The sequence below is a fragment of the Zootoca vivipara genome, chromosome 13, assembly GCF_965207765.1.
Source record: "Zootoca vivipara chromosome 13, rZooViv2.hap1.1, whole genome shotgun sequence".
NCBI classification, from domain to species: Eukaryota; Metazoa; Chordata; class Lepidosauria; order Squamata; family Lacertidae; genus Zootoca; species Zootoca vivipara.
In genome coordinates, this window is record NC_142596.1 from 5494313 (window position 1) to 5521980 (window position 27668).

At 46.5% G+C, this 27668-nt stretch overlaps 1 protein-coding gene across 9 annotated transcripts in view; it reads right to left on the minus strand.

The window, feature by feature from the left end:
* Nucleotides 1–27668, minus strand: part of DAPK2 (death associated protein kinase 2) — a 51856-nt gene that overhangs the window by 1947 nt on the left and 22241 nt on the right. For 8 of the 9 annotated variants that reach the window (XM_088657293.1, XM_088657292.1, XM_035130930.3 and 5 more), the window contains 7 exons: nt 11049–11270; nt 9193–9331; nt 8068–8197; nt 7384–7432; nt 6477–6503; nt 2807–2959; nt 1290–1335 (listed from right to left, as the gene is read on the minus strand). In XM_088657293.1, the coding sequence (XP_088513419.1) occupies nt 1290–1335; nt 2807–2959; nt 6477–6503; nt 7384–7432; nt 8068–8197; nt 9193–9331; nt 11049–11270 (766 nt within the window). Of the gene's footprint in view, nt 1–1289; nt 1336–2806; nt 2960–6476; nt 6504–7383; nt 7433–8067; nt 8198–9192; nt 10207–11048; nt 11271–27668 lie in introns of all 9 variants that reach the window. The other variant, XM_088657294.1, reaches the window with a different exon arrangement.

Sequence of the window (27668 nt, forward strand, 5' to 3'; positions counted from 1 at the left end):
CCCTCTGTGTGTGTGTGTGTGTGCACTGGGGTCACCAAAGTCTGTAGCCCTCCTGGAAAGCAAGTTATGGGACAAAACAAACAAGGTCATTTCTAAGTGATTTCTGTGAAATGAGTGTGAGTGTTGTTTGGCTATTTTTCCTGTTTCTGTGGACTGCTTCTGGTTGCCATTCAAAAGCAAGAGTATCAGTGTGTTTGTGTGTATGTGTATATATAATCAATATTGTGTGATCTCAACAATCAGAGCCAGAAGTACGGTACATGGGGCTGGCCGTCTCTCTAATTTTGTGCTATGCCCCGCACAGCAGCTATTTGCGACTGGCACCCCTAACACTCTCAAAATGTGCCCACTGATCCAAAAAGGTTGTTAGCCCCTGATTCATTGTGATGTGAAAAAAATCTTAAGAGTCCAGCACTCCAGATTCCAGCATGCAAAGACCAGCTGCATATATTCCATGTTACAATGGATGTCCAGCAATGAATGAACGTTTGAGTGTCACCTGTAAATAATTGGCTATTCCAGATGAACTGAATGGATTCCCCATAATAATATCACATATCACTGTGTTCTCAATTATTCACAAAATTTGTCTGGGGTCTTCAACATTCAGATGTGAGTATTGACACTGGGCAAATGTAGGACACCCACTGTATCTTCTACACAGCAGAACACCACAAACACAAACACAAAGGAAGACACAGAGAGGCGTGTGGTCCACTGGGTACTTCTAGGCTATAGCCACCCTTGAAAAGTTGTACAAATGCAAGGGAGTGTCTTTTACAACCTCCTATAGATTTCAAGGTGGACTGGATGGAGCAAATTCATACCAGATAGAGCCCAGCCAAACACCGTTGGAATGTGGTTTATGTCTGTTCATGCAAACAGTAGGCAGATGTATCATCATCACAGAACACATTCCATGGCAGAAAACTGTATGCTTGTCAACACGCATCTCAGCATCGCATATTTTTAATCTCTTGCTCAAGACAAGAAAGCATTAAAAAAGGCAACATGTATTATTGTTTTATTTTACAAAGTTTCTGGCAATGTTTGGCAAAAATGGATCTCCCTCCCCCAATGAGGTTAAAACTGTGAGAAACCAAACTAGAAGGTCATTGTCATGCTGCCCATACTGTTTAAAGTCAGATATGCAAAAGCAAGTGAGAATTATGACAGGCGACATTTAAATGCCAAAATGCAGAACTCCATACAAAGCTCTGTCTGACTTCTGTCCAAATAAAAAATACCCCCTTCCCCTGTGACACCACATGCCCCACTTCCAGGCTCACCGTGATCCAGGGGTGAGTGAGAGCTTCTTGGATGGTGAGTCGTTTCCTACAAAGAGAGAAAATGTGTTAAGTAAGCGAGCCTTCCTTGCAGGGAAGAGCTGCTGGTCACAACTGTTCTTGAAGCGTGTTAGAGGATGAAGAGAGGTTAGAGGATGAGCTGAAGATGAAGGACACATGGAAACAGAGCAGACCTGTGCCCGTTAACTGCCTGGATGGGAGGCTACCTGAGAAGAAGATGGGGGACACTCTCTGGAGGAAGTGGCCTTGTGCTGTGCTTCTCAAGCACCCAACAACCACCTGTCTGCTGGGGCACTTGAGACTTTGACAATTGGGCGTGACAATCCACTTGCCAATCATCTGATGTGATAATGATGCCATGTGATTGACAGGTGGGTTGCCCCACCCATCTGCCCCAATTTGGCCCACAGGGTGCTTGACAGATAAGAATTTAGCCTGCTAGGCCAAAAAAGGTCCCCATCCCCACCCACTGCCCCTTTACAATGGCCCAGAAACTACAGGTGGCCTGGAACAGAGGCACAAGATTATTAACTGGGACAATATTTCACTGTGCTCTGTAAGCAACATTGGCTCCCAGGTTCATTTCCAGACCCAATTTACCTTCAAATTGCATTTTAAAACATCTAAGGACTAGGTTACCTGAACAGACTGCCTTCTCCAATATTGAAAGCTTCAGCTCTCTTCCGCAGGCCGTGTCCCAAGTGTCCCTGTGGCACACGCAACCAGCAGGGAGACAGCCTTTTTGGTAGTGATCATTCCTCTGGGCTTGTGGAACAACCTTCCCAAGGAGGACTGCCTGGCACCATTTTGGCTCCAGAAGAGCTTTCTGCTCGCCCAGCCCTTCTAAACAACTATGTAGTAGTTGTGGTTTTTAAATTTTGGGTTCAGTCCGCTTTGGGTTGCATTTTTGGTACTTAGGACATTTGTGGTTTCATAGTTCATATTTACATTTTTTCCTGCTATTTACTGTAAGCTGCCTAGATAGGTTTATGCTGTGAGGCATAAACGAAGCAATCAAACCATTGGGGGGGGGGCAGGACCAGGAAGCTTTAGGGCATGTCTGTACCTCAGCTGAATCCCTCCCGCTTCCTTTAATTTCCCCTCATCCATGCATCTTACAGCTTTCACAACACTCCCCTCCAACTACTGCTGCCCCACACTTTTTCCTCCCTAAATCCATAGATACCCTATGCTTTGAGGGTTAGAGTTATGCTTTTGAGGTTTTTGAAATTGTATTCTCAAAAATTAATAAACATATATTAAAAGAGAAGAAAAAGAAGATGCAAATAGGAGAGCTACATTAATTACATAGGGAATCTGTGGGCTAAGGAAGCACAGAGTGTGAGACATCAGTAGTTGGAGGAGAATTCCCTGTGGAAGAGGGGGAATGAACTGAAGGCGGCATGAGGGGGTCACCATCCACGCTAAGCCAAGGTATGGGTCAGCTCTGAGATTGGCCTTCCTCTCATCCTCCTCCTAGCGGGTCATCTGGGGCTCACCGGGTATCTTTTACCAGAAGCTTCCGAATGAAATCTTTGGCGAGGTCACTGGTATGGCTGAAGAACTCTTCGTCAAATTCATAGTTCACAGCTGTGATGTTGGCCAGCGTCTCCTGCTTGGTATCTCCGAGGAATGGCGAAGCCCCGCTAAGCCTAGAGGGACCATAGGGAGAGAGAAGGGTCATTAGCCTGCAGAGAAAAACAGGGAAAATTGGCCCCATTCCTGACCCCAAAGCAGAGAATGCTATTTAAATCTAGGGTCCTATGAAGAGCTTTGAAATAGGAGACAGAATGATCTGATCTTATAGGGAACAACACCCGGGGATTTCCCCTGTGAAATAAATGGGAGCTCTTCAAGAGCAAAACATGCACTTGTGGGGCTCCTATTTATTATTGAGAGCCAGTGTGGTGCACTAGCTAGAGTGTCGAACTCGGGCCTGGGAGACCAGGGTTCAAATCCCTACTCAGCCATGAATCTCACTGCGTGACTTTGTGCCTAACCTACCTTGCAGGGTTGTTGTGAGGAAAGGTGGGATATATATATATATATATATATATATATATATATATATATATATATATATAAACTGGCCATGTCCGTTAGTATCCACGTTTCACCAAAACCGCTTGACCGATTGCGCTCAAATTTTGACACAATGGAGAAAGAAAAAAAATTTTTTTTGACACAATGCCGCATGCGGATGTGAGAGCAAGCCCATACCGTTTTCAAAGACAGATGTCACACCTGGACTAGGTAAAAAAACCCAAACCACGTGTTCCAGAACTCACAAATCAGACGAAAGTGCATTCTGGGAAAAGAACCAGGTTGCAAACCAGCACCCTCTAGTGGCGGCTACACTGGTACTACACCTATAGAACCTACAGAACCTTCCCTTTCAACAGCACCTCAACTGCCATTTACAGACTAGGCCGAATGGAGCTACTGACTTGCCTGGGGGGAGGTTGGGGGGAGGAGGGGACAGGATAGGTCAGGACACGGTGGGGCCAGTCACAGGGATGACCCGGGGGTGGGGGGAAGAGGGGGTGTGATACGTCATGGGACAGGACAGGTTGGGGGGGAATCACAGGGAAAACCTGGGGGTGGGGGGAGCAGGGGGCGGGATACGTCATGGATCGACAAAGGGTGGTGGCAGTCATGGGGATTAGCCACGGCAACGCGTGGCAGGGCCAGCTAGTAAATATATAAAATAAATGGTGGGGTTTCCACAGAAATAAATCACCAGGGGATTGTGCCCTATGTCAGTTAGTGCCATTTGGACTTCCTATTTCAGGACAAAAATGTCTTGGGCTCCTCCTACCCAAAATTCACTCGAGACAAGGGATAGGAAAGATGCAGTGAAATCAAATCCAGGAAGCCCCTGGTGCAGGGAGGAAGTTATTTTTCTGCAGGTTCAGCAGCTGGCCTTGTTTGCAATGAAAGAGGGCCTGCCTGCTAATAATACAGTGGGTGCTCAGCAGTCTTTATTTAGCCTGGGAGAGGAGCCTGGCTTCTTTCTCAAATGCCCTTCACTGTAAGCGACGTCCTTTGCTTACCTTTTTTAAAAAAATAATAAAATGTGCCACAGCACTTTCTTGTCTGTCTTTGGAGAGAGATGCTGAGTTGTGAAATCAAGAGACAGGGAAATGCTGCTCCTGTCCCAAGGGTTGAAACAGTCTCCCACTTTCAGGTCTATAACAGTCACCTTCCATATTTAGGCTGCACAGCTTAAATGCTATTTATAGGGATGGACCTTAGCTCAGAGGTGGAGCATCTGTTTTTGTATGCAGAAGGTCTCAGGTCCAGGCCCCACAACATCTCCAGGTAGCAGGTAGGTAGCCGTGTTGGTCTGGATCGAAGTAAAATAAAAAAAATTCCTTCAGTAGCACCTTAAAGACCAACTAAGTTTTTATTTTGGTATGAGCTTTCGTGTGCATGCACACTTCTTCAGATACAGTGAAACTTCCATTTCACTGTATCTGAAGAAGTGTGCATGCACACGAAAGCTCATACCAAAATAAAAACTTAGTTGGTCTTTAAGGTGCTACTGAAGGAATTTTTTTTATTTTATCTCCAGGTAGGTATGGGAACATCCCCTGCCTGAAACCCTGGAGAGCTGCTGCCGGTCAGTGCAGACAATACTGAGTGAGAGAAACCAATGGGTGGACTCAGTATAAGGCTGCTTCCTACATCCCAACAATGTTTGTGGCAGCATCTCCTGACCAATGACCATAATGTAGGAATAATGTCCCTGTTACAGGAAAGGAGGTCATTGTGGAGGAGTGGACAGAGGCTTCATCTGGCACCAGGGGATGCTTAACCCTTCCCCACTGAATCATATTCTCACTCTGCATCAATACAGAGCTTTGAAAACATTCTCAATTAATTTGGGAGGATTTTTTGTGCTGGTCAGCATAATTGATGGGAGTCTATCTTGCTTTCTGCATTGCAATGCATTATTTCCAGGGTTATTCACTATTTTGCATAGAACCAAGCTGTTGTTACACTTAAAAACAACTGTCATGCATTTGAGATTTTGGAAGACTTTATGTTATATTGTTGGTCTTATTTCTGGCCAGTTGTCCATAATAAACTGGTGTGGGTGATGCTATCATAATTCTTCTTCTTTACTTTATGTGCTGTTTTACTGCAGTTGCTTTTGTCCATCACTTTTGTTTTTCTGATTATGTAAGTTGCTTTGTAGGGTAGGCCAGTCTCAGTATCTGCATATTGCAGCTGTTGGGGAAGGAGGCAGAAAGACAGACACGTGGCTCACCTAAGGCCTCAGGGCTTCATGGCAGAGGCAAAATTTGAGCTGAGGACTTTCTTACCACTACCCAACACTAGTTCTATTTGACCAAGGTTTTTCTTTGGGGGGGGGGAGTTGGGAGATGATAGGAAAGGAACACTGAGGAAAAGACTAGACACTGGGGACACACGACTTCATTGAGACTGGGGAGCATTCCATGGACACAGACCCTCTTAGTTTGCTTTCTGCAGACTCCCCCACAATGACTTTGCACAAATTCTGCTTCCAGCCCAAGGACATAGAATCATAGAGTTGGAAGAGACCACAAGGGCCATCCAGTCCAACACCCTGCCAAGCATGGGTAACAACAGTTTGCATCAAAGTGTTCAAAGCACACAAGAACCTACTGCTGATTTTTTGGGGGGGGGGAGAGCTCAGCATAGGAAGACACGGCACCGCCACCTAGCGAGCAGCCTTGGCAACTGCATTGTGGAACTGGAATTTGGAGAAAGGCACCTGCATGCTTAGAGGTGGCAAGCAGGCAGCTGTGGCTCAAGTAGATTTTGAACTGGGGACTAGAGAGGTGCTGGGCTAACAACAGGGGTGGGTGGCTGTGGCTTCCCCCTGCCCCATGGAATCCCTGCCAATAACCTGCTCTTAGCTATGATCTCGGGGTGGAGGAGAAGGGATGATTCCGGGGAGGGACTGCTCTTTATCAAGGGTAAGGTCGACTGAGTTCTACCCAGCGTTCTCTGGAACAAATCCAGTAACTGGGAGTGACTTCTGCTTTAATTTGCTGGGGGCCAATTTGTGCGGATAAAATGGTGGGGTGGGAATCATGTATGTCACATTGAGCTCCCTGGAGGAAAAGCAGGGCATAAAAGCAATACAAAAACAGATATATAAGCCAGTGCAGTACTTACAGAATGTAAGTGATAACTCCTATACTCCTGAAACAAAGCAAAAGAGAAAAATGGAAACATTTAGATTAACATCCACTATTGTGTAATCTACTGGCATATGCAGATGGAAAGTGGGGAAAAGAAAGCCACAGTGGGACCTAACTTTGACAAATAAACACATCTTATACCATGTTTGGTTCGAAAGCACGTCAAAATGCAAGTAGATAAATAGGAACCGCTACAGCGGGAAGGTAAACGGCGTTTCCGTGTGCTGCTCTGGTTTGCCAGAAGTGGCTTTGTCATGCTGGCCACATGACCTGGAAGCTATACGCCGGCTCCCTCGGCCAATAATGCGAGATGAGCGCGCAACCCCAGAGTCGGTCACGACTGGACCTAATGGTCAGGGGTCCCTTTACCTTTAATAATAATATAAAGAGAGTGTTGGCATTGCTGGTGTTTTTCCATAGAACTTGGCCAAACTAGTTAAGAAGGTTTTGAATATTTACCAACTTATAAAACCCCAGCAGTGGCTCTTTCACTTGACGCAACCAAAGCTTTTGATAAAGTTAATTGGGATTTTCATAAAGAATTATTAAAGTTACAAGAATTTGGCACCCAAAGTTTATAGGGATTATTAATCAGCTTTATGATAGCAATTTAGCACATATTTGAGTTGGTGGTAGAGATTCTAATCAATTTCCAGTCTATAAGAGAACAAAACAAGGTTGTCCACTTTCACCCTTTTTATTTAGAACCACTGGCTGAACTAATTAGAAATAACCCGATAATAACTGGAGTTCAAAGCAGTCACATGCAACACAGTATAAGAATGTTTGCAGATGGTATCTTGCTTTTATTGACTGATCTCAAACCATCAAACAAGAAGTGATGCTATTCTGGAAGGGAATGGAAAGAGGAAAATCTTTACCACATATCTGCAGCCAGCCCAAGAGGCTCGTAGTTCACTATTTCTGGTGCTGAAAGGAACAACAAGAATCAGCAAGAGGGTGCACCAAGGATTTTAAAGGCAAGTACAGAATCACAAACCTAGAAGGCAGGCAGACACACACACACACACACACACACACACACACACACCCTCTGGAGCCCCCAGGACACAATTCCCCTCATCCTTCCCAACCCGCACTCTCAGCGCTACTGCTCATGCCCCACCTCCACAAACAATAAGAAATTCCCGGGGCATAACTCACACCAAAGGCTGGTCTCCTTTGGAAGGAGGTCATGGGAGGGCTTGCTGGCATTTCATAACATTTGAGAACATTTTCAGACTTGCAGGTGAAGGGGGGGAAGCTTAACCTAGGAATGGAAAACATGTGTCCTTCCAGGTGTTGTTCGACTTGGATAGCCGCAGCCAGCAGAGCCAATAAGCAGGGAGAATGGGAACTGTAGTCCGCCAGCCTCTGGGGGGCCACGGGTTCTCGTACCCTACAGTGCAGGGACCCCCACAGACCAGTTTCCATGAAGCACATGTACTTTTCAGTCGCTCTAATCTAAACAAGTGGCAACCACAATGAATGCCAGTGACTGTAGTCTAAACTTTGACTGAATGATTAAACAATCAACAACTAACAGTGAAATGGCTGAGACTTACCTACAAATTCTGGTGTCCCAAAAATATTTTTAAACTCAACGCCATCTTCTATTTCATGAGCCAGACCAAAATCAATCAGTTTTATGTGCGGGATGGGGATATTCTTTTCTAGCAGCATAATATTCTCAGGCTTATTGGATAACAGGGAAGACACACATACAAAGAAATAATAAAGTCAGGTTTGTGGATTGATCCAGCCCTATTTTTTAACAGGAATGTAAGAATCTGCCAATGTATACAAATCAGCTGAGCTCTGGTTTATTTGTTTATAGAATGTCTTACTTGCCCTTTCTCCAGAAGGTTGCAAAGGCTTACAAGTCCACATGGTACAGGAGCCACAAAAACCAAGCATGTTTAAACCACACCCCAGCCTTTCCTTTCCCAACCTGGTGCCTCCAAATGTTTTGAACTGCAACTCCCACCAGTCTCAGCCAGCCAGGGCCATCTTACCCATAGGTGCTAGGGGTGCTGGGCACCCGGGTGCCGGGCTCTCAGGGGCACCTTGCTGAGAGTCCGGGGCCCGAGAGTTGAGTTTGGGGAAGAGCCCATTTGTTGGTCGGCACGCTGTGGTAGGCTCTTCTGCTGTGGGCAGCTCTGGGCCATGAGTTCGGGGGTGACTGAGCCAGCGAGACGCTGAGGCGGCCAGCCGGCTCCGCCCTCCTGTGCGCCTGGGAATGGGCAACCGGGGGGTGGGGTGCCAGGTGGATTTTTGCACCCTGGCGCCACATATGCTTAAGACAGCCCTGCAGCTAGCACAGCTAAGAAAGGCTGAGGGCTGACTGGGAGTTGTAGCCCTCAAAATATGGAGGGCACCAGGCTGGTGAAAGCTGATCTACAGTCAGCTGCCAACAGGGTCGCCAACTTGGGACCCAGATTATGGGTGCTCAGAGGCACATGCAATGTAATGTGACGCCATGATGTCACGTTGCGCTGTGATGTCATGACATCACATTGCATCACATGTGCCGCAGAGGTGCCTGGGAACCCTGGAAGTCCTGTCCAAGGCCCTGTGGTGTGGGTGCCAAGCACCCACAACAAGAATTTTATGGGTGCCCAGTCCCCCAGGGCCCCCTAGAGTTGGCATCAGTGGCTGCCAAGCCCATTCTGCCTGACTTCCCTGCTTACCTTTAAATCAAAATGGGCTATTTTCTTGTCATGCAAGTAGCTGACACCATCTAGGATCTGCTTAATGAACTGTGTGGCTTCCTCTTCACTCAGCGACTCCTTCTGGGCCAGGAAATCAAAAAGTTCTCCTCCAGACACGCTACAAAACCAACAAGAAAGCATTGTGATAGCTGCATTGACAGCAAAACGATGCAGATTCATTGTACTATTCTGCTTCTGGTTCCCTGGATTAGTCTAATGGATGTTTCTAACAAATTACTACTGCTGTTTGTTGAATAGAGCATTCATCCTGAATTCTTTGCAGAAAGCTTATGAGGTGGTTAGACTGTGTCCAATCTTTATTTTTATTTTGCAAAGTCTCTGGTCTTTATTGAGCATTTGTTCCAATTTGTTTAAGCAGTGATTATATGATAATGAGCACTAATCCTGCATTCTTCCTGATTTGCTTGCTGAGTGTTTATACATAATCTGGTTAATCATTCATTCACCCCACATTTTTAAATGCATTTGCCCATCACTTTCCAAACTGCAAAAAGTCCATTGAATTTTTTTTTTGTTGGACTAGGGCAACGCAGCATTTTAATCTGCTTTAAATGTACAGTCCTAACATTCTGGTATCTGGTAAGCTCTTGAATCCCTATCACAAATTACTGACACTCTCAAGAGCCAACAGTTCTCTTTTGTGGATAAGGCTGGGAGGAAGATTTACAACACTTTTTTTTCTTTGTCCCCTAGTTAAATATATTTTGATACACTACATATGCATATCACTTATGCACTTATTTTTAAGATAATTTATAATCCTCATCTTCTATCCCATATGGGACCTTTATGGAAATGAATGGTCAATGGCATCAGCAGCACAATAAAACCCTCAAACCAATTGTTGTTGTTTAGTCGTTTAGTCGTGTCCGACTCTTCGTGACCCCATGGACCATAGCACGCCAGGCACTCCTGTCTTGCACTGCCTCCCGCAGTTTGGTCAAACTCATGTTCGTAGCTTCAAACCAATTACTGCACAGAAAGAACAACTGGGATGTACCTGAGCATGCTATCAACATTGCTGCCCCCCCCCTAAATGGGCACCTTGCCAATTATAAGTTTGTTCCTTTTAAAAGGATCCAATTTGATTTATGTCTTACGCTGCAAGTGTTTCCTATTGCAGCTCAATTCTTTGTTTAGAATAGTTGAACAAACTGATTTTATAGCCCCTGTGGTCCAGGAAACTGGATATAAGTTAAATGCATATAATGAAGCAGTTTACTGCCCTGAATAATGAGTCAGGAATGGGGTGTGTATGAGACTCATACACACACCAACACCGATATACACGAACTTATTCAAAATACAACGTGCCACCAAAGCTGGTCACTGAACCTTGAAATTCTGATGGACAGCTAACATGTTGCACACAAGTTCTCCACAAGGTGGCCCTCAGCACCAACACAGTTTTCTATGGAAAATCCCAAGAATCTTAGGCTGCTGGGGGGGAAACAAGAAGAGTCCAATCCCAATTGTGGTTTTAGGGGCTAGAGGGCCTGGAATTCTGCACTTGATGGGCTCAAATTTTGCAAACAAAGGAATAGATGGAGCAGACTTCTTTGCAATTATTCAAATAATTTGCACACTTTCTATCGCTTATTAAGCATAACTTAGTCTGGTTTTACTCTTCATGGGCAAACCCTTACTCTCTGCACACTATACTTGATTCAGCTCCCCAGTGGGCTTCTGATATTTCAACAGATATTGCTTGCACATATTCTAGCTTATTTTAAGAACTTTTATATCTATTCATTCATTTGTTTTAAAAGTGCATTCCTATGCATTCCAGCACATTTGCAGCCTCTCCTACTCACAGCTCAAGGATAAGGACCACATCAGTCTTGTTCTCATACACGTCATGCAGCTTGATTATATTGGCGTGAAGGATCTGCTGGAGGATGTTGACCTCTCTTTCAATCTCCTCTCGTCGGACTCCACGGCGGCTGGCACGGCTCTGTCGTTTCTTGATAAATTTGGCGGCGTATTCCATCCCCGTGACCTTCTCTCGGCATTTCTTCACTATAGCAAACTGGCCGCTGCAAAGAAGAAAGAGGAGCTGAAGGCAATTCTCCCACACCAGGGAAACTGGCAATCCTTTGGGAAGCCAGGGAGTGGGTGCAGGAGATGGGTTCAAATTCCTAGAGTAGCCCCAGTTGCGGCTACAGACAAAACAAAGATAGTTGGATATGCTAAAATGCATTAAAAAATGTCAACAGAACCCTAATATTCAAGACATAAGAATGTAAGAAGAGCATTGCTGGATCAGGCAATGGCCCAACTAGTCTAGCATCCTGTTCTCACAGCAGTCAACCAGATGTCCCAGTGGGAATCCCAGAAGCAGGACCTGAACACAACAGCCCTCTCCCCTCCTGTAGTTTCCAGCAACTGGTATTCAAGCACCACTGCCTCTGAGCTTAGAGGCAGAGCACAGCCATTGCGACAAATTGCCATTGGTAGCCTTGCCCTCCATGAATCTGCCCGCATTCTCTTTTGGTCAAATCCCTACAAATGCCTTTATTTAAACAGTGTGTGTTTCACAGGGCTGGTGTACCCATTAGGCAGGATGAGGCTGCTCTCTAAGATGGACAAAGCCCCCAAGGCAACACTCCCTTGGTCATCTTGCCTACACCTCCTCCAGTAGAGAAGCTGCAGCAGCATTTTGGGTGAGAATGTGCCAATTTCTGGCAAGATCTCATTGAAATTTGGCAAGATCATGCAGGGAATGTGAGATCTCACATGATATCACCCAAAATTGGTGGCGCAGGCACTTCCTGTTTTGCCACAAGCAGCGGCACAGTGACACATCTCCCGCATCGCTTCTCATGCTTTTTCAATTTGCCTTTGTGGACAGAAGAAGAAGAAGAAGAAGAAGAAGAAGAAGAAGAAGAAGAAGAAGAAGAAGAAGAAGAAGAAGAAGAAGAAGAAGAAGAAGAAGAAGTCTCAAAGTGGCTAACATTCTCCTTTCCCTTCCTCCCCCACAACAAACACTCTGTGAGGTGAGTGGGGTTGAGAGACTTCAGGGAAGTGTGACTAGCCCGGTTCCCCAGATTACGAGCCTACCGCTCTTAACCAATACACCACACTGGCTCTCTTGCACCTAGTCAGACAATTTCTCCCTCCATCCCATCCCAGTGTTGTCTTCTCTGGCTAGCAGGGGCTCTCGAGAGGGGGGAGGGGTGTTTCAGGCAGAGGGGGGGTCTCCTTTCCATCACCTGTTGCAACCTGGGACCTTCAGAATGCAAAGCAGGTGCTCCACTACCCACCCACTGGCCTACAGGTGAGACAGAGAGTGCAAAGACACTCACCAGAACATAGGAAGCTGCCTTACACAAAGTCAGACTATTGGTCCTTTGAGCTCTGTACTGACTGGCAGCAATGGCTCTCCATGGTTTGAGACGGGAGTCCTTCTCAAGCCCTACCTGGAGGTGCCAGGTATTGAATCTGGGACCTTCTGAATGCAAAGCAGATGCTCTGCCACTCAGCACAAGCAGCTGGACACACCCAACACAAAGCACTGCAGCCTGGCAAAGATTGAAAGCTTTGAGTCTGTTTTTGAATAATGTCTATTTGGTTTGTCTAAAAGAGAAATGTGAGCATAAAAAGGGTTTTCTTAGCTCAGAGTTTCAGGGCTCAGAGAAGTTAGCCTTGGGTTAATGTACCCTTTTGGCTCTAGGCAAACTTAATTTTTTAAAATAATAATAATAATAATCTCCCAGGCTTTTAAAGTATTAACTTGCAGGTGTGTAGCAAGGGAGGGGCGTAGGGGGTGGGCCGCACCTAGCTCCACTCTGATGGGGGCAGCATGCAGGGACAGTGCCCCCAGCCCCTGGCCCACCCCTCACCTCCTCTGCCCGAGCAGGAAGAAGCAAAGCATGTTACGGAGCGCACTATGGGCGGCAGCAAACCGCTCCGTAGCGCGCTCTGCTTTAGAGCGTGCCGGCCGAGCACAGCAGCAGCACCAACCCGGATGGACTGCGCATGTGCAGACATGCACAGTCCGTCCTGGTGCGTGCGTCATGACACATGCACGCTGCGGAGCGACACCCCGCCCCCAAGGGGGTGCCGCCCCGGGCAGCCAAGCGGCACCGTTCGCCACTGTTAACTTGTAAACTGTCCAGATATGCTACGCAATTCTGGCTAGTTTTTGCTATTATTTTTGTGTTATTTATTACACTATATAGAAATTTATAAAACCTTCACAAACAAATGAAAAATCTTTATGAAATCCTGATATGGCAAGAGAGGGAGACCTCCTAATACAACTTTTTAAAATTGATTTCAGAGTTATGAAGTCTACAAATGCAATTTTTAAAAAAAACTTTAAAAGTTACAGGGGGGATTATGCCACCCCCCCCAGTCAAATACCTTATTTAAATGTTTTAGCACACTACAAACTTTTTTACAACTTGAGACTATTCTTAAATGTCAGCTGGCCTGACTTGACCACAGCTGCTGCGTTTCAAGGTTATTCTTCAACCACCAATTTTAGTATTTCCTCCAAAGCTCAGAAAAAGGAAACAAGTGCTGCATCCTCTAGTAGTTTAGTGTGATGGAAGCCCCCCTCAGATCCAGGTAGGAAGTAATTAGTCAGCCAAGGAAGGAAGCAGAGAATTCCACATAAAGTACAGTGTGGATGAGATCACTTTGCCGCTTCCTGTCTTCCTCTTGTACATGAAAACACTAGGTATGATTTGAATGCAGATCAGGTGTGGGAGCGGAGAGATGGCTGCTGTATTAAACCTTCTCACGATTTCCAGGCAATGAACCCAAGTCAGGCGAGGCGGAAAAGAGGCCTAATTCACACGATGCTTTACAGCAGGCTTTCCCAAAACTGGTGCCCTCCAAATGTTTTGGACTACACCTCCCATCAGACCATAGCTGCCAAGTTTTCCCTTTTCTCGCAAGGAAGCCTATTCAGCATAAGGGAAAATCCCTTAAAAAAAGGGATAACTTGGCAGCTATGCATCAGACCCAGCTTGGGGAAGGCTGATTATTATTTTGCATTTATACAGCACAAAACATTGAATGTTGCATTGGATAATAACATAAGCAAAACAGAGGGGCCCAGATGATATTGCAATCTAAATCAGGGGTCAGCAAACTTTTTCAGCAGGGGGTTGGCCCACCGTCCCTCAGACCTTGTGGGGGGGCCGGACTATATATTTTTTTTGGGGGGGATGAATGAATTCCTATGCCCCACAAATAACCCGGAGATGCATTTTGAATAAAAGGACACATTCTACTCATGTAAAAACACGCTGATTCCCAGACCAGGCCGGATTGAGAAGGCGATTGGGCCGGATTCGGCCCCTGGGCCTTAGTTTGCCTACCCATGGTGTAAATGTTAACAGTGGGGAAGAAAACTGCAATGGGGCATAGATGCAGTGGAGTTATGTGTCCTTAGATTTTGTTTCATTTGAGACTGGGGACATGGGTTTGAAGCCAAAGGCTTTGTGAAAGGTGTAATGGGATCCATGGAGGGAGAATGCAGGACAAGACAGCTCTGTGAAGGAGCCATGGCACTGTGTGCCGGAGCAGCAGCAAAAACAACAACAGGGCGGTTAATGAGCTCCACCTGCTCTGAGAAGGAAATAAGGAGGCTTCCAAGTTTTACTACTGCTTTACTACTCTTTATGATCCAGTGCACTGGTCTTCAATTGGTGGTGGTAGGGTGTTGGGACCCACAAGTAGGTTGTCGCCTGATGCAAGGTGGGTCGCAACAAGAGTATTGCTATCACATTGATATGTGGTAAAAGATTACGAAATGGGTCCCCAAATGCATGTTTGGGTCAAAAGCAGGTTATGGCTCTGGGGGGAAAGGTTGAAGATATTTGACCTCGATAAATTTAGGGGATAGGTCGACACAGCTTCCTACATTATGGGACATTGTGGGTGTAAGTACCAGGTGGGGGTGGGGCTGTCATGGCAAGAATTTACCAGTCCACTACTGGGAAAAGGCCAGCTTGGAGAAAGAATCTGAAGAAAGATATAACTGTGCTTAACTGGCCCTGGCACGTGTTGCTGTGCATTAGTCTTGTCAAATGGAGGGTAATAGTCCCCTTTCAGATCCCCTCAGATCCCCCTGAGCCTCAGAGTCCCACTGTTTTACAGGTGTTATGTTTAAACAGGGGTATCCCTGTGAGTCCCCCAACCCTGTTCCGATCCATTACTTATCCCGTCCCCTCTTCTCCCCCACCCCCCAGGTCATCTCTGTGATTGGGGTCACCCTGTCCTGACCCATGAGGTATTCAGACCCCGTCCCCCCCAAGTCCCCCCCGGTAAGTCCCCACCTCCATTTGGTTGGTGTGGGTGATCTATATCATTCCCCGCAGGGGTGTCCGATGGATGAGGTCTCCCGTCCCCTCCTCTCCCAGGTCCGTGGGTCCTCCTTGTGATTCTCCTACCCCTGTGTTGAGGTATGAAATATTACGTTCCCTCTCCCCCTGAGTCGTTCCCGCTCCCCCCCCCCCGTGTCCGGTGGTTTTGACGTATCATGTCCTCTCCTCCCCCCATTCCCTGGTTCCCTTTGAGTGACCGTGTGTCGACAGCCGTGTCATCGGGCTGTGGGGGTTTCGGTGCCGACGTCGGGGTGGTGTGTTTCCTGCGGCGGGTGTGGCGGTGGAGCCCTCTGTTGAGGCCTGTGGTGGTGACTCTGACGGTTGGAAATGGCGTCCTGGCGAGGTTTGCGGCGGAGTTTGGGTGGGGCGTGGTCAGTTGTATCCACCCCTGGAGATGCAGATTTTTTGGAATAATTCCCAGCTTCCCTGGGTATCTGAGTAGTGGGTTACAAAATTTGCCGAAAACAGTGTTTTTTCGGCACAGGTATGGCATCTGACCACGGGAATGGTATGGTGTCACTCTCTTGGTGGCAAGTGAGGTTGTGGCCAAACCTGAGGAGTATTGGAGTATTGGTCCAGCGGTTTTTGTGACCATTCATGTGGAACAAACAGAGTCAGTCTACATTTATATATATATCCCATCTTTGCTCCCAACAGCTCACAGTGGTATGTGTGGTTCTTCACCCTACCTTTTTTCCATTTTAAAAAGATTCTCACTACAATCCCATGGGGTTGCACCACAGAAGCAATTGTGCAACAGTTTCAGGTGAATGAATGCAGCAAAATATGAAGGGTTTCCTCCTTTTGCATCCATACCTCGACTCACAGGCAGACATTCAACCTGTTGTTCGGAGTAATCCACATATTCAGATCTGCAGGTAGAAAATCTGCTCATCAAGAAGATGAAGCATCCTGAAGAGAGCTTTCTCCAAGTTCAGGGAATGGGGTTTTTTTGTCCTCCTCCTGTCACCTAGTGCCAGCAGGGGCTGTACTATTCAGGATGCAGAAAATCCTCCCTAGGGCACCTCTCAACAGAATCCCATTCAGAATTCCAGACTGATTAAAATTACAGGGTTTTGTTTACACAGCAGAACCTCTGAACTATAAACTTTCCCTCTGTCATTAATCCATACACATTACAAGTATAGTAATTACAGTATATGTATGCAGAGGGCATACATTATGTGGCATATCCTGCAATTAAATGCCATACCGGTATTTCCCAATGTAATACCAAGAGTATTATATAATTAACAGAGAGACCACAGCCAAAGTCAGGTCTAAAGTCTCTCGCACATCCATAAAAGCCCAGAAATCCAGAGATAAGGCTCACACTTGACCTTCACATGGCCTGGAATGCCTTAGGATTGTAGTACAGACCCTCAACCACTAATTTTAGTTCTGTGATTGCTAGCCTGATCTACGCACAGAGATGGGTTATAATCTGCAGGGTCATTCCAGACCATTTCATCGAGCGCTGGGAGATTATGGACCAGGCGAGGGATCTGCCTATACATCTTGGGATCATACCTGCCAAGTTCCTGCCAGAAAAATAAGGGATCGGACCGGAAGTAGCAGACTGGAAGTAGCGCTGCCGCCATTTTGGAACTGGGCGGAGCATGCTCAGAAGCGACTTTTGATGCTGCTCTGCCCAGTTCCAAAATGGCCGCCACGTCGGAAGTTGCGCTGCAGCCATTTTGGAACTGGGTAGAGCAGCATCAAAAGTCACTTCTGAGCATGCGCCGCCCAGTTCCAAAATGGCCGTCGCGCCAGAAAACGTTTCTGTGCATGTCCAGAGACTCCAGACATGCGCAGAAGGAGCCTCCCCCGGCCAGTAAGTAAACCAGGAAAAAACAAAAAAAATCCGTTTTTTCAGCTGGGAACAGCTGGAAAAACAGGGGTTTCCCAGGGAATACGGGAGACTTGGCAGCTATGCTTGGGATCCGGGTATTTAAATAATTGTCTGATCCCATACAAATGTGTCCAAATGCCAAGATCTTCCACTGAGGTTCTTCCCTGGGTACCTCTATTCTCCAGCTTTAGGAACACATGAAATTTCCTTACGGTACATCAATTCAGATTGTGTGGATAATGTCACTATATGGTTTAGGCACTAGGTGGCAGTGGATCTAAGTGTATCTGGGTAGAGTTGGATTTTTCAGTGCTGTGCTGTTCTTCTTGGAGACAACAAGGTTCTTTTTTAGCTTCCCAGTATGGCAAAGGGTTGTGGGAAACAAAATCTAAGATTTGCTTTTAAGATTGATATTTAGTGTGAATCTGAAATCATCATTTGATGCCAAATTGTCAACTAGGGGCACAGCTTCAAAGTATCACCCACATCTCGCAGCTGGCTGGAGAATGTGGCAGAGCAGCTTTACCCGAAATCAACACACCTGGCTTATCCTATTCCTCAGTCTATGGGTGAAGCCAGAATAGCTTGAGAGTTATTAGTATGGTAATATTACAACTGCAACAGACGGTTCCAAGAATTTCTGTGTTTGATCAGGTGCTTCTATAGGACTTTGGAACTTGCAGCAATTTTGTTCCCTTCCGTATCTTCAATTTTGTTTAAGGATGAGACAGGAATTTGATCCCCACATTTGTTTGTGCAGCAGCTGAAATGTTGGACTCCAGTGTGGGAATCGCATGTTCAAATCCCCACTCAGCTATGATTCCTCACGAGGCTCCTCTGGGGCAGATCACAACTTCTCAGTCTAGCTAGTGCAGCTGCATAGTCCTGCCTCCAAATGTAACAGGACTCAGAAAAACATTCATCCATACAAATTGTGAGGAGCCTTGTAAAATATCAAGGCCACAGCTGCACTATGGATTTAATGTAGTATCATGCCATGTTAAACACTTGTGGCTTCCCACAAAGATTCCTGGGAACTGTAGTTTGTTAAGGGTGCTAAGAGCAGTTAGGATATACAATTCTGAGTTCCTGGGGAAGAAAGACTGGTTGTTAAACCATTTTGAGAACTGTAACTCTGCAAAGCAAACAAAGGTCTCCTTAACAACTCTCAGCACCCTCAGCAAACCACAATTCTTTGGGAGAAGCCAAAACTGTTTAAAATGGCATGATACTGCTTTAAATGTATAGTGCTGATGGGGCCTAAGTCTCTGCTATCATTTTTATGTATTTAATTATTTGCACTTCCTTTTGCATATGAGTGTAAAGTAAAGGTAAAGGGACCCCTGACCATTAGGTCCAGTCGTGACCGACTCTGGGGTTGCGCGCTCATCTCGCATTATTGGCCGAGGGAGCCGGCGTATAGCTTTCAGGTCATGTGGCCAGCATGACAAAGCCGCTTCTGGTAAACCAGAGCAGCACATGGAAACGCCGTTTTTACCTTCCCGCTGTAGCGGTTCCTATTTAGCTACTTGCATTTTGACGTGCTTTCGGACTGCTAGGTTGGCAGGAGCTGCGACCAAGCAACAGGAGCTCACCCCGTCATATGAGTGTAAATCAGTATTAATTTGACATTTCACATCAGTGTAGATAACTTTATCACTTTTTATTTATGTCCATTTTTATATGTATCTATATATGTGTATGTATGTACAACTTCTCTAGTTTTTCATCTTGGAATTTATTGGACTATATGAACCATAAAAAGAAACAAACGTTAACAATAAATCATAAATGAATAATGCTTGTGTAGAAGTGTGAGGGTTAAGATTAAGCTATTTTATAGTTTAACAGACTTCTACAAGTAAAGGAAGGCATTCAGTCCTTTTCCTGTGGAATATTTACCGGCACCTTGTACATGATTGCTTTTTTAATTATTCCTGTGAAAGGTCCTGTTCAAATGTAATTGTTGGACTCCAACTCCCATCAGCCCCAGCTAACTGGCAGTCAATGGTCAGGAATGATAGGAGCTGAAGTCCAGCAATATCTGGAAGTCCATCCTTGCACTTCTGCACCCACACTAAGTTCAGCTCTATCCTGGGGGAGAAAGTTTGAGACACCCACATACCCAACTCAGCTGATTTGCTGGGCTTATCTCAGAGAACATGCTTATTTCTTTGGCATGCACAGGACCAACAAACAGTGCCTAAGAAGATGACAACACCATCCCTGTTGTGAAGTACCTGGTCCTGCTTTGGTCCTGCTCTGCCTCACCATGGCTCAAGCTCCCAAATTATAGCAGGACAGAGGAAGGACTGGAGATGCCTGGAAGATTCCTTTGACACCAAACAGCAGAAGCAGCTGCTCAAAGTGAAGAGACGAGAGGGAAGGAGGGAGTGTGTGCCTTTGTAGGTCAATCCTTAAAGAACTTGTCAAATTATTCTTAGCTTGGAAGCTGATAAAATATGATGCGCAGGGCAGGAACTTTGGGAATTTTCCTCTCGTAGGCCCTCCCCCCTCTTCGCTTGCAGATAAATGGACAAAGGAACTGTTCAGCAGCTCCACCACAAGCTCTTTACTCACCAACCTCCATTTAGTGAGCTAAAAAGGCAACTACCAGGCACTCACCATCTGCAATGTAATCTTTATTTCTTGCTGGTGATCCTTTGCTGGTGATCTCAGTGAAATGTCCAAGGGGCAAACAAATAAATATTCTGGTTACTCACTAGAAAACTGCCCTGCTCATCTTCACTGCTTTCCCTCCTAGTCCTGGAGACAGAGCACAGTCAAACTAGGCTACTGGCTGAACGCTAACTGGGACAAGACCAAACAGAAGCAAGCAGGCAGTTTGGGAACTCAAGGTGGCTGAGGAAGTAGAAACGGAGGGTGAAGCGTCCAATATATACAGGTCCAGCACTAGATCAGCACGGAAACGTTTGGGGAAGGAGAGAGAGCAGGCTCTGTGTAATGCTTACTCCGAAAGCAATAGGCCCACCTCCATATCCTGGTTTCCTGGACAGGGTGCACTTTCTCCATCTATCTGAGGCAAAAAAAGTCTGTAGAAAAACACATCATGAGCTGGAGGCAGAAGCAACTGATCCACAATCAAGGGTGGGAGGAAGGGAGTGGCTTTCAGAAGTGGCTTCGGCTCCCCTCTTTATCTGGACTTTAGGAAGCAGAAATGTTGAGCATGAGAACATTGTGGTATATTAGCGGCCAAACCTAACAAATCCATATTATGGCTACTTAGCATGAGAAGGGGCTAATTTTAATACCACAGAGCTGAGACAACTACGGTGACCCAAAAGAAGTCCTTAAGTCACAGCCCAAATATGATAAAAATAGCCGATGCTCTGAAGAAAGCCACCAATTAACAATGCCTGTACAACTCTATAATTCCACAACACCCAAGAACCACCACACCAAAACACCGAACCACAACATCCCCCTACTTCAAAAAAACACAGACTAGGCCACCAAGACAACTGAGATGGCACCAACCAAGGAGATGGCGAATGACAAAGAGATCGCAACATCCCTCCTGATGACAATTGCCGAACAACAAAAAGAGACCTGAGGGAAATGGAACTGAGAATAGCAGAACTATTAAAGAAAACAGTGACTCCCCTGAAGACAATAAGCGACCTGACCTCCAATGTGGAAACCCTCACGGGCACCATCTCCACTCTAGAAAAAGAAAACCAGATGCAAATAATACAAATAGAGCAACTCCGAGAGGAAAACACACGTCTGAAAAACAAATTAGCTGATACGGACAACCGCCAAAAAGAGAACGCATGGAAGTAAGAATTAAACTAGCAGACCTAGAAGACTGCAGCAGATGCTGCAACATCCGCTTCTGCAATATCCCTGAGAAAACAGAGGGCAGAATTTGCTGTATCCTGCTCTTAGTATGAGCAGAAGAAAAATAAATGATCAGGATCGTGTACACACACACGTGTATACAGTGGAGAGGGGCGGAGAGCAGGCGCGCTGCCCCCAGGGAGGTGGAGCGCGTTCTGGGGGCAGGGTGTGGCGTGCATTTTGGGAGCAGGGGCGCCGCCTGCGGAGGAGGGGCACCCAGTGCGGGCGGGGGGGGGAGGCATCTTCCTACGCTACTGCATGTATACACACAGAGGGAGCTGCAGAGCACAGCCGCAGAAGCCACTTGAAAAGTTGGCAGCCGAAGCTGTTTAGGCATTCAGCTAGAGTGTCACAGCCTGCCTTGCTCTGGCTTCTGAAGGAGAATGTGCTACTAAACTACTAAGCTGGTAGTACAGTAATAAACTAATACTCAAAGATGAAGCTGTGGAGCACCATGTAAGGCAGAACTTTCCCAACTGTGTGTGTGAGAGAGACACATTAATGTGTTGACTGCAGTGTGTAGGTCGCACAAACACTCCCCACCCTCCTCCTGGGGCTGGAAAGGGGTTAACTTAACCTCTGGTTTGCTAGTAAAACTGTGTTATGAAATGATGCATGTCTAAAAGTTGTGTCACCAACATGAGAAGTTTGGAAAGCTCTGGTGTAAGGGAAACAAGACTAAGGTATTCCTAAAAGGAACAGAGTGGGGCGCTGCCTTCCTGAGCATTCCCTGGTCAAAGAGGGCTGTTGGAGGACATGAGCTTGTCACTGCAGCTGTCAGGAGCAAGGTGTCAGGAGCAGGTCAGTGATAAATCACACAGCATCAATGAGGTTAACTCTTTATTCAAGGAAATGAGTTCAACTCAGGAAGCCAGGCTTAGTGAGCACAGCAACTCGTCCTGATAGAACTTGCGGCTATGATGCAGTTGGCTATGTCTACGCTTCCTTTGGGTCCTTCCCAAGCAATTGGAGACTCTATTGTCTTATCTCTCTATGCTCCTTCCTCTTCATACCTTTTAGGGTTCTAGAAGACTAGGGGGACGAGGAGCTAGTCTCAGCAGGAAGGGGAGACCACCCCCACCGCCCGGCTTCTTCAGCAGCCTGCTTCATCTCTGCCTCTTGACCCCCCCCCCCCCGCTCCTCTCTAGCCTCCACTTCTGCCTCTGATTTTGGACTGCCCGCTGCCACAACCTCTTGTTGTTGTTTAGTCGTTTAGTTGTGTCCGACTCTTCGTGACCCCATGGACCATAGCACGCCAGGCACTCCTGTCTTGCACTGCCTCCCGCAGTTTGGTCAAACTCATGTTTGTAGCTTCGAGAACAACCTCTACCTGATCACTAAACCATGTTACCTCTCCAGCTTCTGACACCTCCTCCTCCCAGTCTGCTCCCTCTTCTCCCGCTGATCACTCATTGTCATCCCACCACCACACCTCGGGCTCTGAGCCTTCTTCCTGGGGGGGGGTTCCCCAGGTGGTTCCTCCCACCACTCCTCCGCATCCAGCAAGTCCATCATAGCAGCTGTAGGGCACATGCACACACACACACATCCTAAAGTGGCCTGCCATGTCATCTGCACACACCCCTCCCACCTGCTGTGTTCACTTCAAACACTGCTGGGCTCCAAGCAACAACAGATTTGTGCCCTCTGACTGAGAAAGTGAGTGTGTGGAAAGTGTAGCCTGCTAATAGCTGCCTTTTAGAGACAAACCAGGTGACACCTCCCTCCCCGATGGCCATGAGTTTTTGTTGTTGTTTGGGGTTTTCCTCAGCAAAGTCAGAGTTAATTTCCTCTTGTCCCGTGGTAGTTCCTGTTTCACTGCATAGCTTTCCTAAAGATAGAACGGGAGCCAGAGCAATTATGCCTGGAATGACAAGCAGCTGCCTTCGAGGCCACACAGATACAAAGGGGGGGGGCGCAGGGGTTCAGCTGTGTGTGTGTGTGTGTGTGTGTGTGTGTGTGTGTGTGTGTGTGTGTGTGTAGAAGTGATATTTAAGTCCTGGATAAAACTGGAAAGTGAATGCCGCTTGGAAGCGGGTGGCAGAGTTTAAAGGGGGGGGAGCTCCCCTGAGATGCAAACAAGAAGTTTCAGAAAGGCAGTTTCTATTGCGGCTGGAGGGGCAGAGAAAGAGTTGTGCCCCTGCCCCACTCCCACCCACCCCCCAGTCCCAAGGGCACTCAGAGGCTTTGCTACATCTTCTATATCCATTCAAGCAGAATATTTACATTAATTTCAATTATTTAGGAGGCTTCTGTCCTGCCCTTAATTAACAGATTCCGGGGGGGGGGGTACAGTAAAGGTAAAGGGACCCCTGACCATTAGGTCCAGTCGTGACCGACTCTGGGGTTACGGCGCTCATCTCGTGTTATTGGCCGAGGGAGCCGGCGTACAGCTTCCAGGTCATGTGGCCAGCATGAGAAAGCCGCTTCTGGAGAACCAGAGCACACGGAAACGCTGTTTACCTTCCCACTGTAGTGGTACCTGTTTATCTACTTGCACTTTGACGTGCTTTTGAACTGCTAGGTTGGCAGGAGCAGGGACCAAGCAATGGGAGCTCACCCCGTCGCGGGGATTCGAACCGCCAACCTTCTGATCGGCAAGCCCTAGGCTCTGTGGTTTAACCCACAGCAACACCCGCGTCCCTTACAGTCAGACCCGTCTTTCCTATTGGGGCTACTGGCGCCAGCCTCTCAGGGGCACCTCTCAGGGACGCCCCAGTGAGTGGGGGAGCTGTGCGGCTTTGTCGGTGGCCTCCCCTTTTCCCTGCACGCCGGCCACCATGCCGCGCTGGACCCTCCGGGAGCGCTCGTACGTGGACCTGCAGGAGTCAGGACTACCGCTGCAGCCGCGACTCAGTGCTCAGCCCAGTCCCTCACCACGCCACCCACGTCCCATGTTTTAGCCATCCATAAAAGCCCTGCAAGGCTCAGAAGGCTGCTTGTATCACAATAGTACACAGAACTTTCAAAAGCAGAGGCTTTTGATGTTTCCATTAAGCAGTTGGAACTGTCCTTTTCCTCCTCTCCTGATGTGGCTTCTGAGCAGACAGGGAGCTAAAATAAATGACCAAAAGATCAACCATTTGCATAGGGACATGCAACAATTGCTTTCCTTTGTTATGATGATGCTACTGCCTGGGGGCACTGCACACTTGTAAGTGACCTCGGAACAGCACTGTCCATTCTGTGTCTCAAAGGCTGCCTTTCCTTTCAACAATAAAGCTTCTGTGACAAAACCAGCCCCACCCAGCACCTGTGGGGCAGGAAAACAGGTCCCACGAGGGCTGATGGATGTGGAAGGACAATTTCTTGCTGAAAGGTCCAGGCAACAATGTGGGTTCCGATGGTTATTATTTTTTAAGATACAAATGCAGAAGTGCAAAACAGCAACACGATGGAAAATGCTCCCCGGACACTGTCCTCTATCAGAGAATCCTTCTAGCCCTTCGCAGCCTAGGACCCTCGTACCCACGGGGCCGCCTCTCCCGGTATGCCCCGTGGAGGACCTTAAGGTCCATAAATTGCAACACCCTAGAGGTCCTGGGCCCTAAGGAAGTCAGATTATCCTCAACCAGAGCCAGGGCTAGAGATGTGAAGGCCTGGAAAAAACCCGGAAAAATTCGGGGGGAAACGGGGGTTTTCCGGTTTTTTCCTGAAGTCTTTTTTTGTTCCCCCCCCAAAAATTGGAAAAATTGAAAAAATAAAAAAATAGATTATGGAATGTTTTATTTTAACATGATGAATAAAATATTTTAAGATAAGGGGTTCAAATATTTTATAAATCATTTTTTAAAAATATGTATGGTATCAGATTATTCTAATTTCTGTGAAGACAAGCAAGTCCTAGGTTACAAACTGAACTCTCCAATGCAAGATACATTTCTTCCTTTAGGACAGGCATCCCCAAACTCGGCCCTCCAAATGTTTTGGGGCTACAACTCGCATCATCCCTAGCTAACAGGACTAGTGGTCAGGGATGATGGGAATTGTACCGTATATTCCGGCGTATAAGACGACTGGGCATATAAGACGACAACCCCCCCCCACTTTTCCAGGTAAAATATAGAGTAGGGGATATACTCGCTGTATAAGAAATACGACCCGGCATATAAGACGACCCCCGACTTCTGAGAATATTTCCCTGGGTTAAAAAGTAGTCATATACGCAGGGATATACAGTAGTTCCAAAACATCTGGAGGGCCAAGTTTGAGGGTGCCTGCTTTAGGAGATGCTGTTGTCACCAGAAAAGGAAGGTTTCAGTTTTGTTTTTGCATGCATGTGGTATGCATTGGTTCTGTTCCTCTTCACTAGGCCTCAAAGCACTGGAAGAAAATATAGAGCAACAAAAAGGGCCTCAAAGTATATGTGTTGTTGTGGCAATCAGAGAAGTGTTATGAAAGACAAAAAGAAATGAAAATATTTTAAACATTAAATGCTGTAAAACAGTCTTTAAAAAGTGAAATAAACTAATTTAAGCATATACCGGTAGTAGTAGCTAAAGTGGTTAACAGACCACACACATCAGTGTGAAGAAATACATAAGGTCTCATGGGCAAAACATGGGAGGTGGAGTAAGCATGTTGCATAGCAAACAGTGATGAATGACAAGTTACATTTCAGTTCCTGTTTGGATACACTGTATTTTTAATATGCTAGTTGTGATAATTTTTCTGCCCATTAAAATTATCCATAGTTATATTTTATGTTTCTAAAGTAACAGAATGACTTTCAATCTGGAAAATAAAAAAGAAGTGCTAATGTAGCATCTTTTTCCATTTTTGCAAAATTTTTCGTTCCCCCCCCAGAAAAAACGGGGGGGGGGGGAACGGGTTTTTTCTGAGCTTCAAAATTTCCGAAATTGTACATCTCTAGCCAGGGCCTTTTCAACACTGGCTCTGGCCTGGTGGAACGCTTTGTCTCATGAGACCAGGGCCCTGTGGGATCTGATTTCTTTCCGCAGGGCCTGTAAGACAGAGTTGTTCCACCTGGCCTTTGGCCTGGAACCAACTTGATCCCCTCCCGCTCTTTCCTTTTTCTGTGGTGGAACTCATATTTCGGGACTTCCCTGGCTTTTTTCTGGCCCACGTAGGACCAGTCTGGATAGTTGACCTGGTGAAGACTTGACATTTTCTTCCCCAAAACAGTTTTTGATTTGAGTTTCTATTGAAAGGAGGCTGCATTTTAATGTTGTATTTAATCTTGTTTTTAAGCTGTATTTTAATGTTAGCCACCCTGAGCCCGGTCTTGGCTGGGGAGGGCAGGGTATAAATAAAATTTATTATTATTATTTTTACCCAGAGACATTACCATTTTCAAAAAATGCTTCTACAAATTTGTTCTCTGCAATAAATGCTGATTCAACGAAACCTTTGGACAAGAATCCTTTTGCCCTTGCCTCCCCCATGAATAACACACCCTGCCAATCCACTCAGCCTCACCCACAGAGGCTTCCTCAATTTGACACAGAATTCTCTTGACTGTGGATGACTGACCAGCTATTGAGAGGAGGGACTTGAAGTCTCATCCTGTGGAATGTGTCAGCTGTTTCAAAACCCTAGTTTGAAGGTCTGGCACAAACCATAGCTTTGTTGGCTTGGGTGAAATGGCAGATTTAGGTTTCCATGGAAGTGGAAGTAGCTCATAAAAGCAGTGTACACAAATGGGATGGTGGGAAGACCATATGAGCACAGGAGACAGCCAGAAATGCCAAATCAGCTTGTATGGAATCGCATTGACTCACATCCATCCCAGTCTCCTTCCCACTCTCCACTTTTTTTTAATTGTCAGGAGCAGGGATATTGTCATTTTTTCACTTACGCTGTTCTGCAAGCGGGGGGGGGGGAGCAAATGCAGCCCATCAAGCTTATCAGGCCCTCGGGATTCCCTTCAGAATCACACCCTCACTGGTCCTGCTCCACAGCCTCCTAAACTGCACTTGCTTGGCTGCAAATGCGTCATTGAACCGTGACAATGTCTCCTGAAGGGGACATCTGAAGGCAGCCCTGTATAGGGAAGCTTCTTAAGGTTGAATGTTTTACTATGTCTTTATATATTCTGGAAGCAACCAAGAGTGGCTGGGGCAACCCAGTCAGATAGGTGGAGTACAAATAAATTATTATCACCCTGCATGCTTGGAGTATAAGTGTTTGAACTTTTGCATGGTTGGAATGCGCACCTACTGTGCAAAGGTGAGGAGTCACACAACTGATGCTCCACCCACTTTTACGCTTGGCCCCGCCCACCATTGGCCTGTGGTTCCTGTAAGGGCCCATGAGGGTGCAGCCCTTGGGCTGAAAAGTGTTCCCCACCCCACTACTGTAAAGCTTTGTGTTTGTTGGCAACCATTTGAATGGATTCTTCATCCAAGCAAAGGACCCATGAA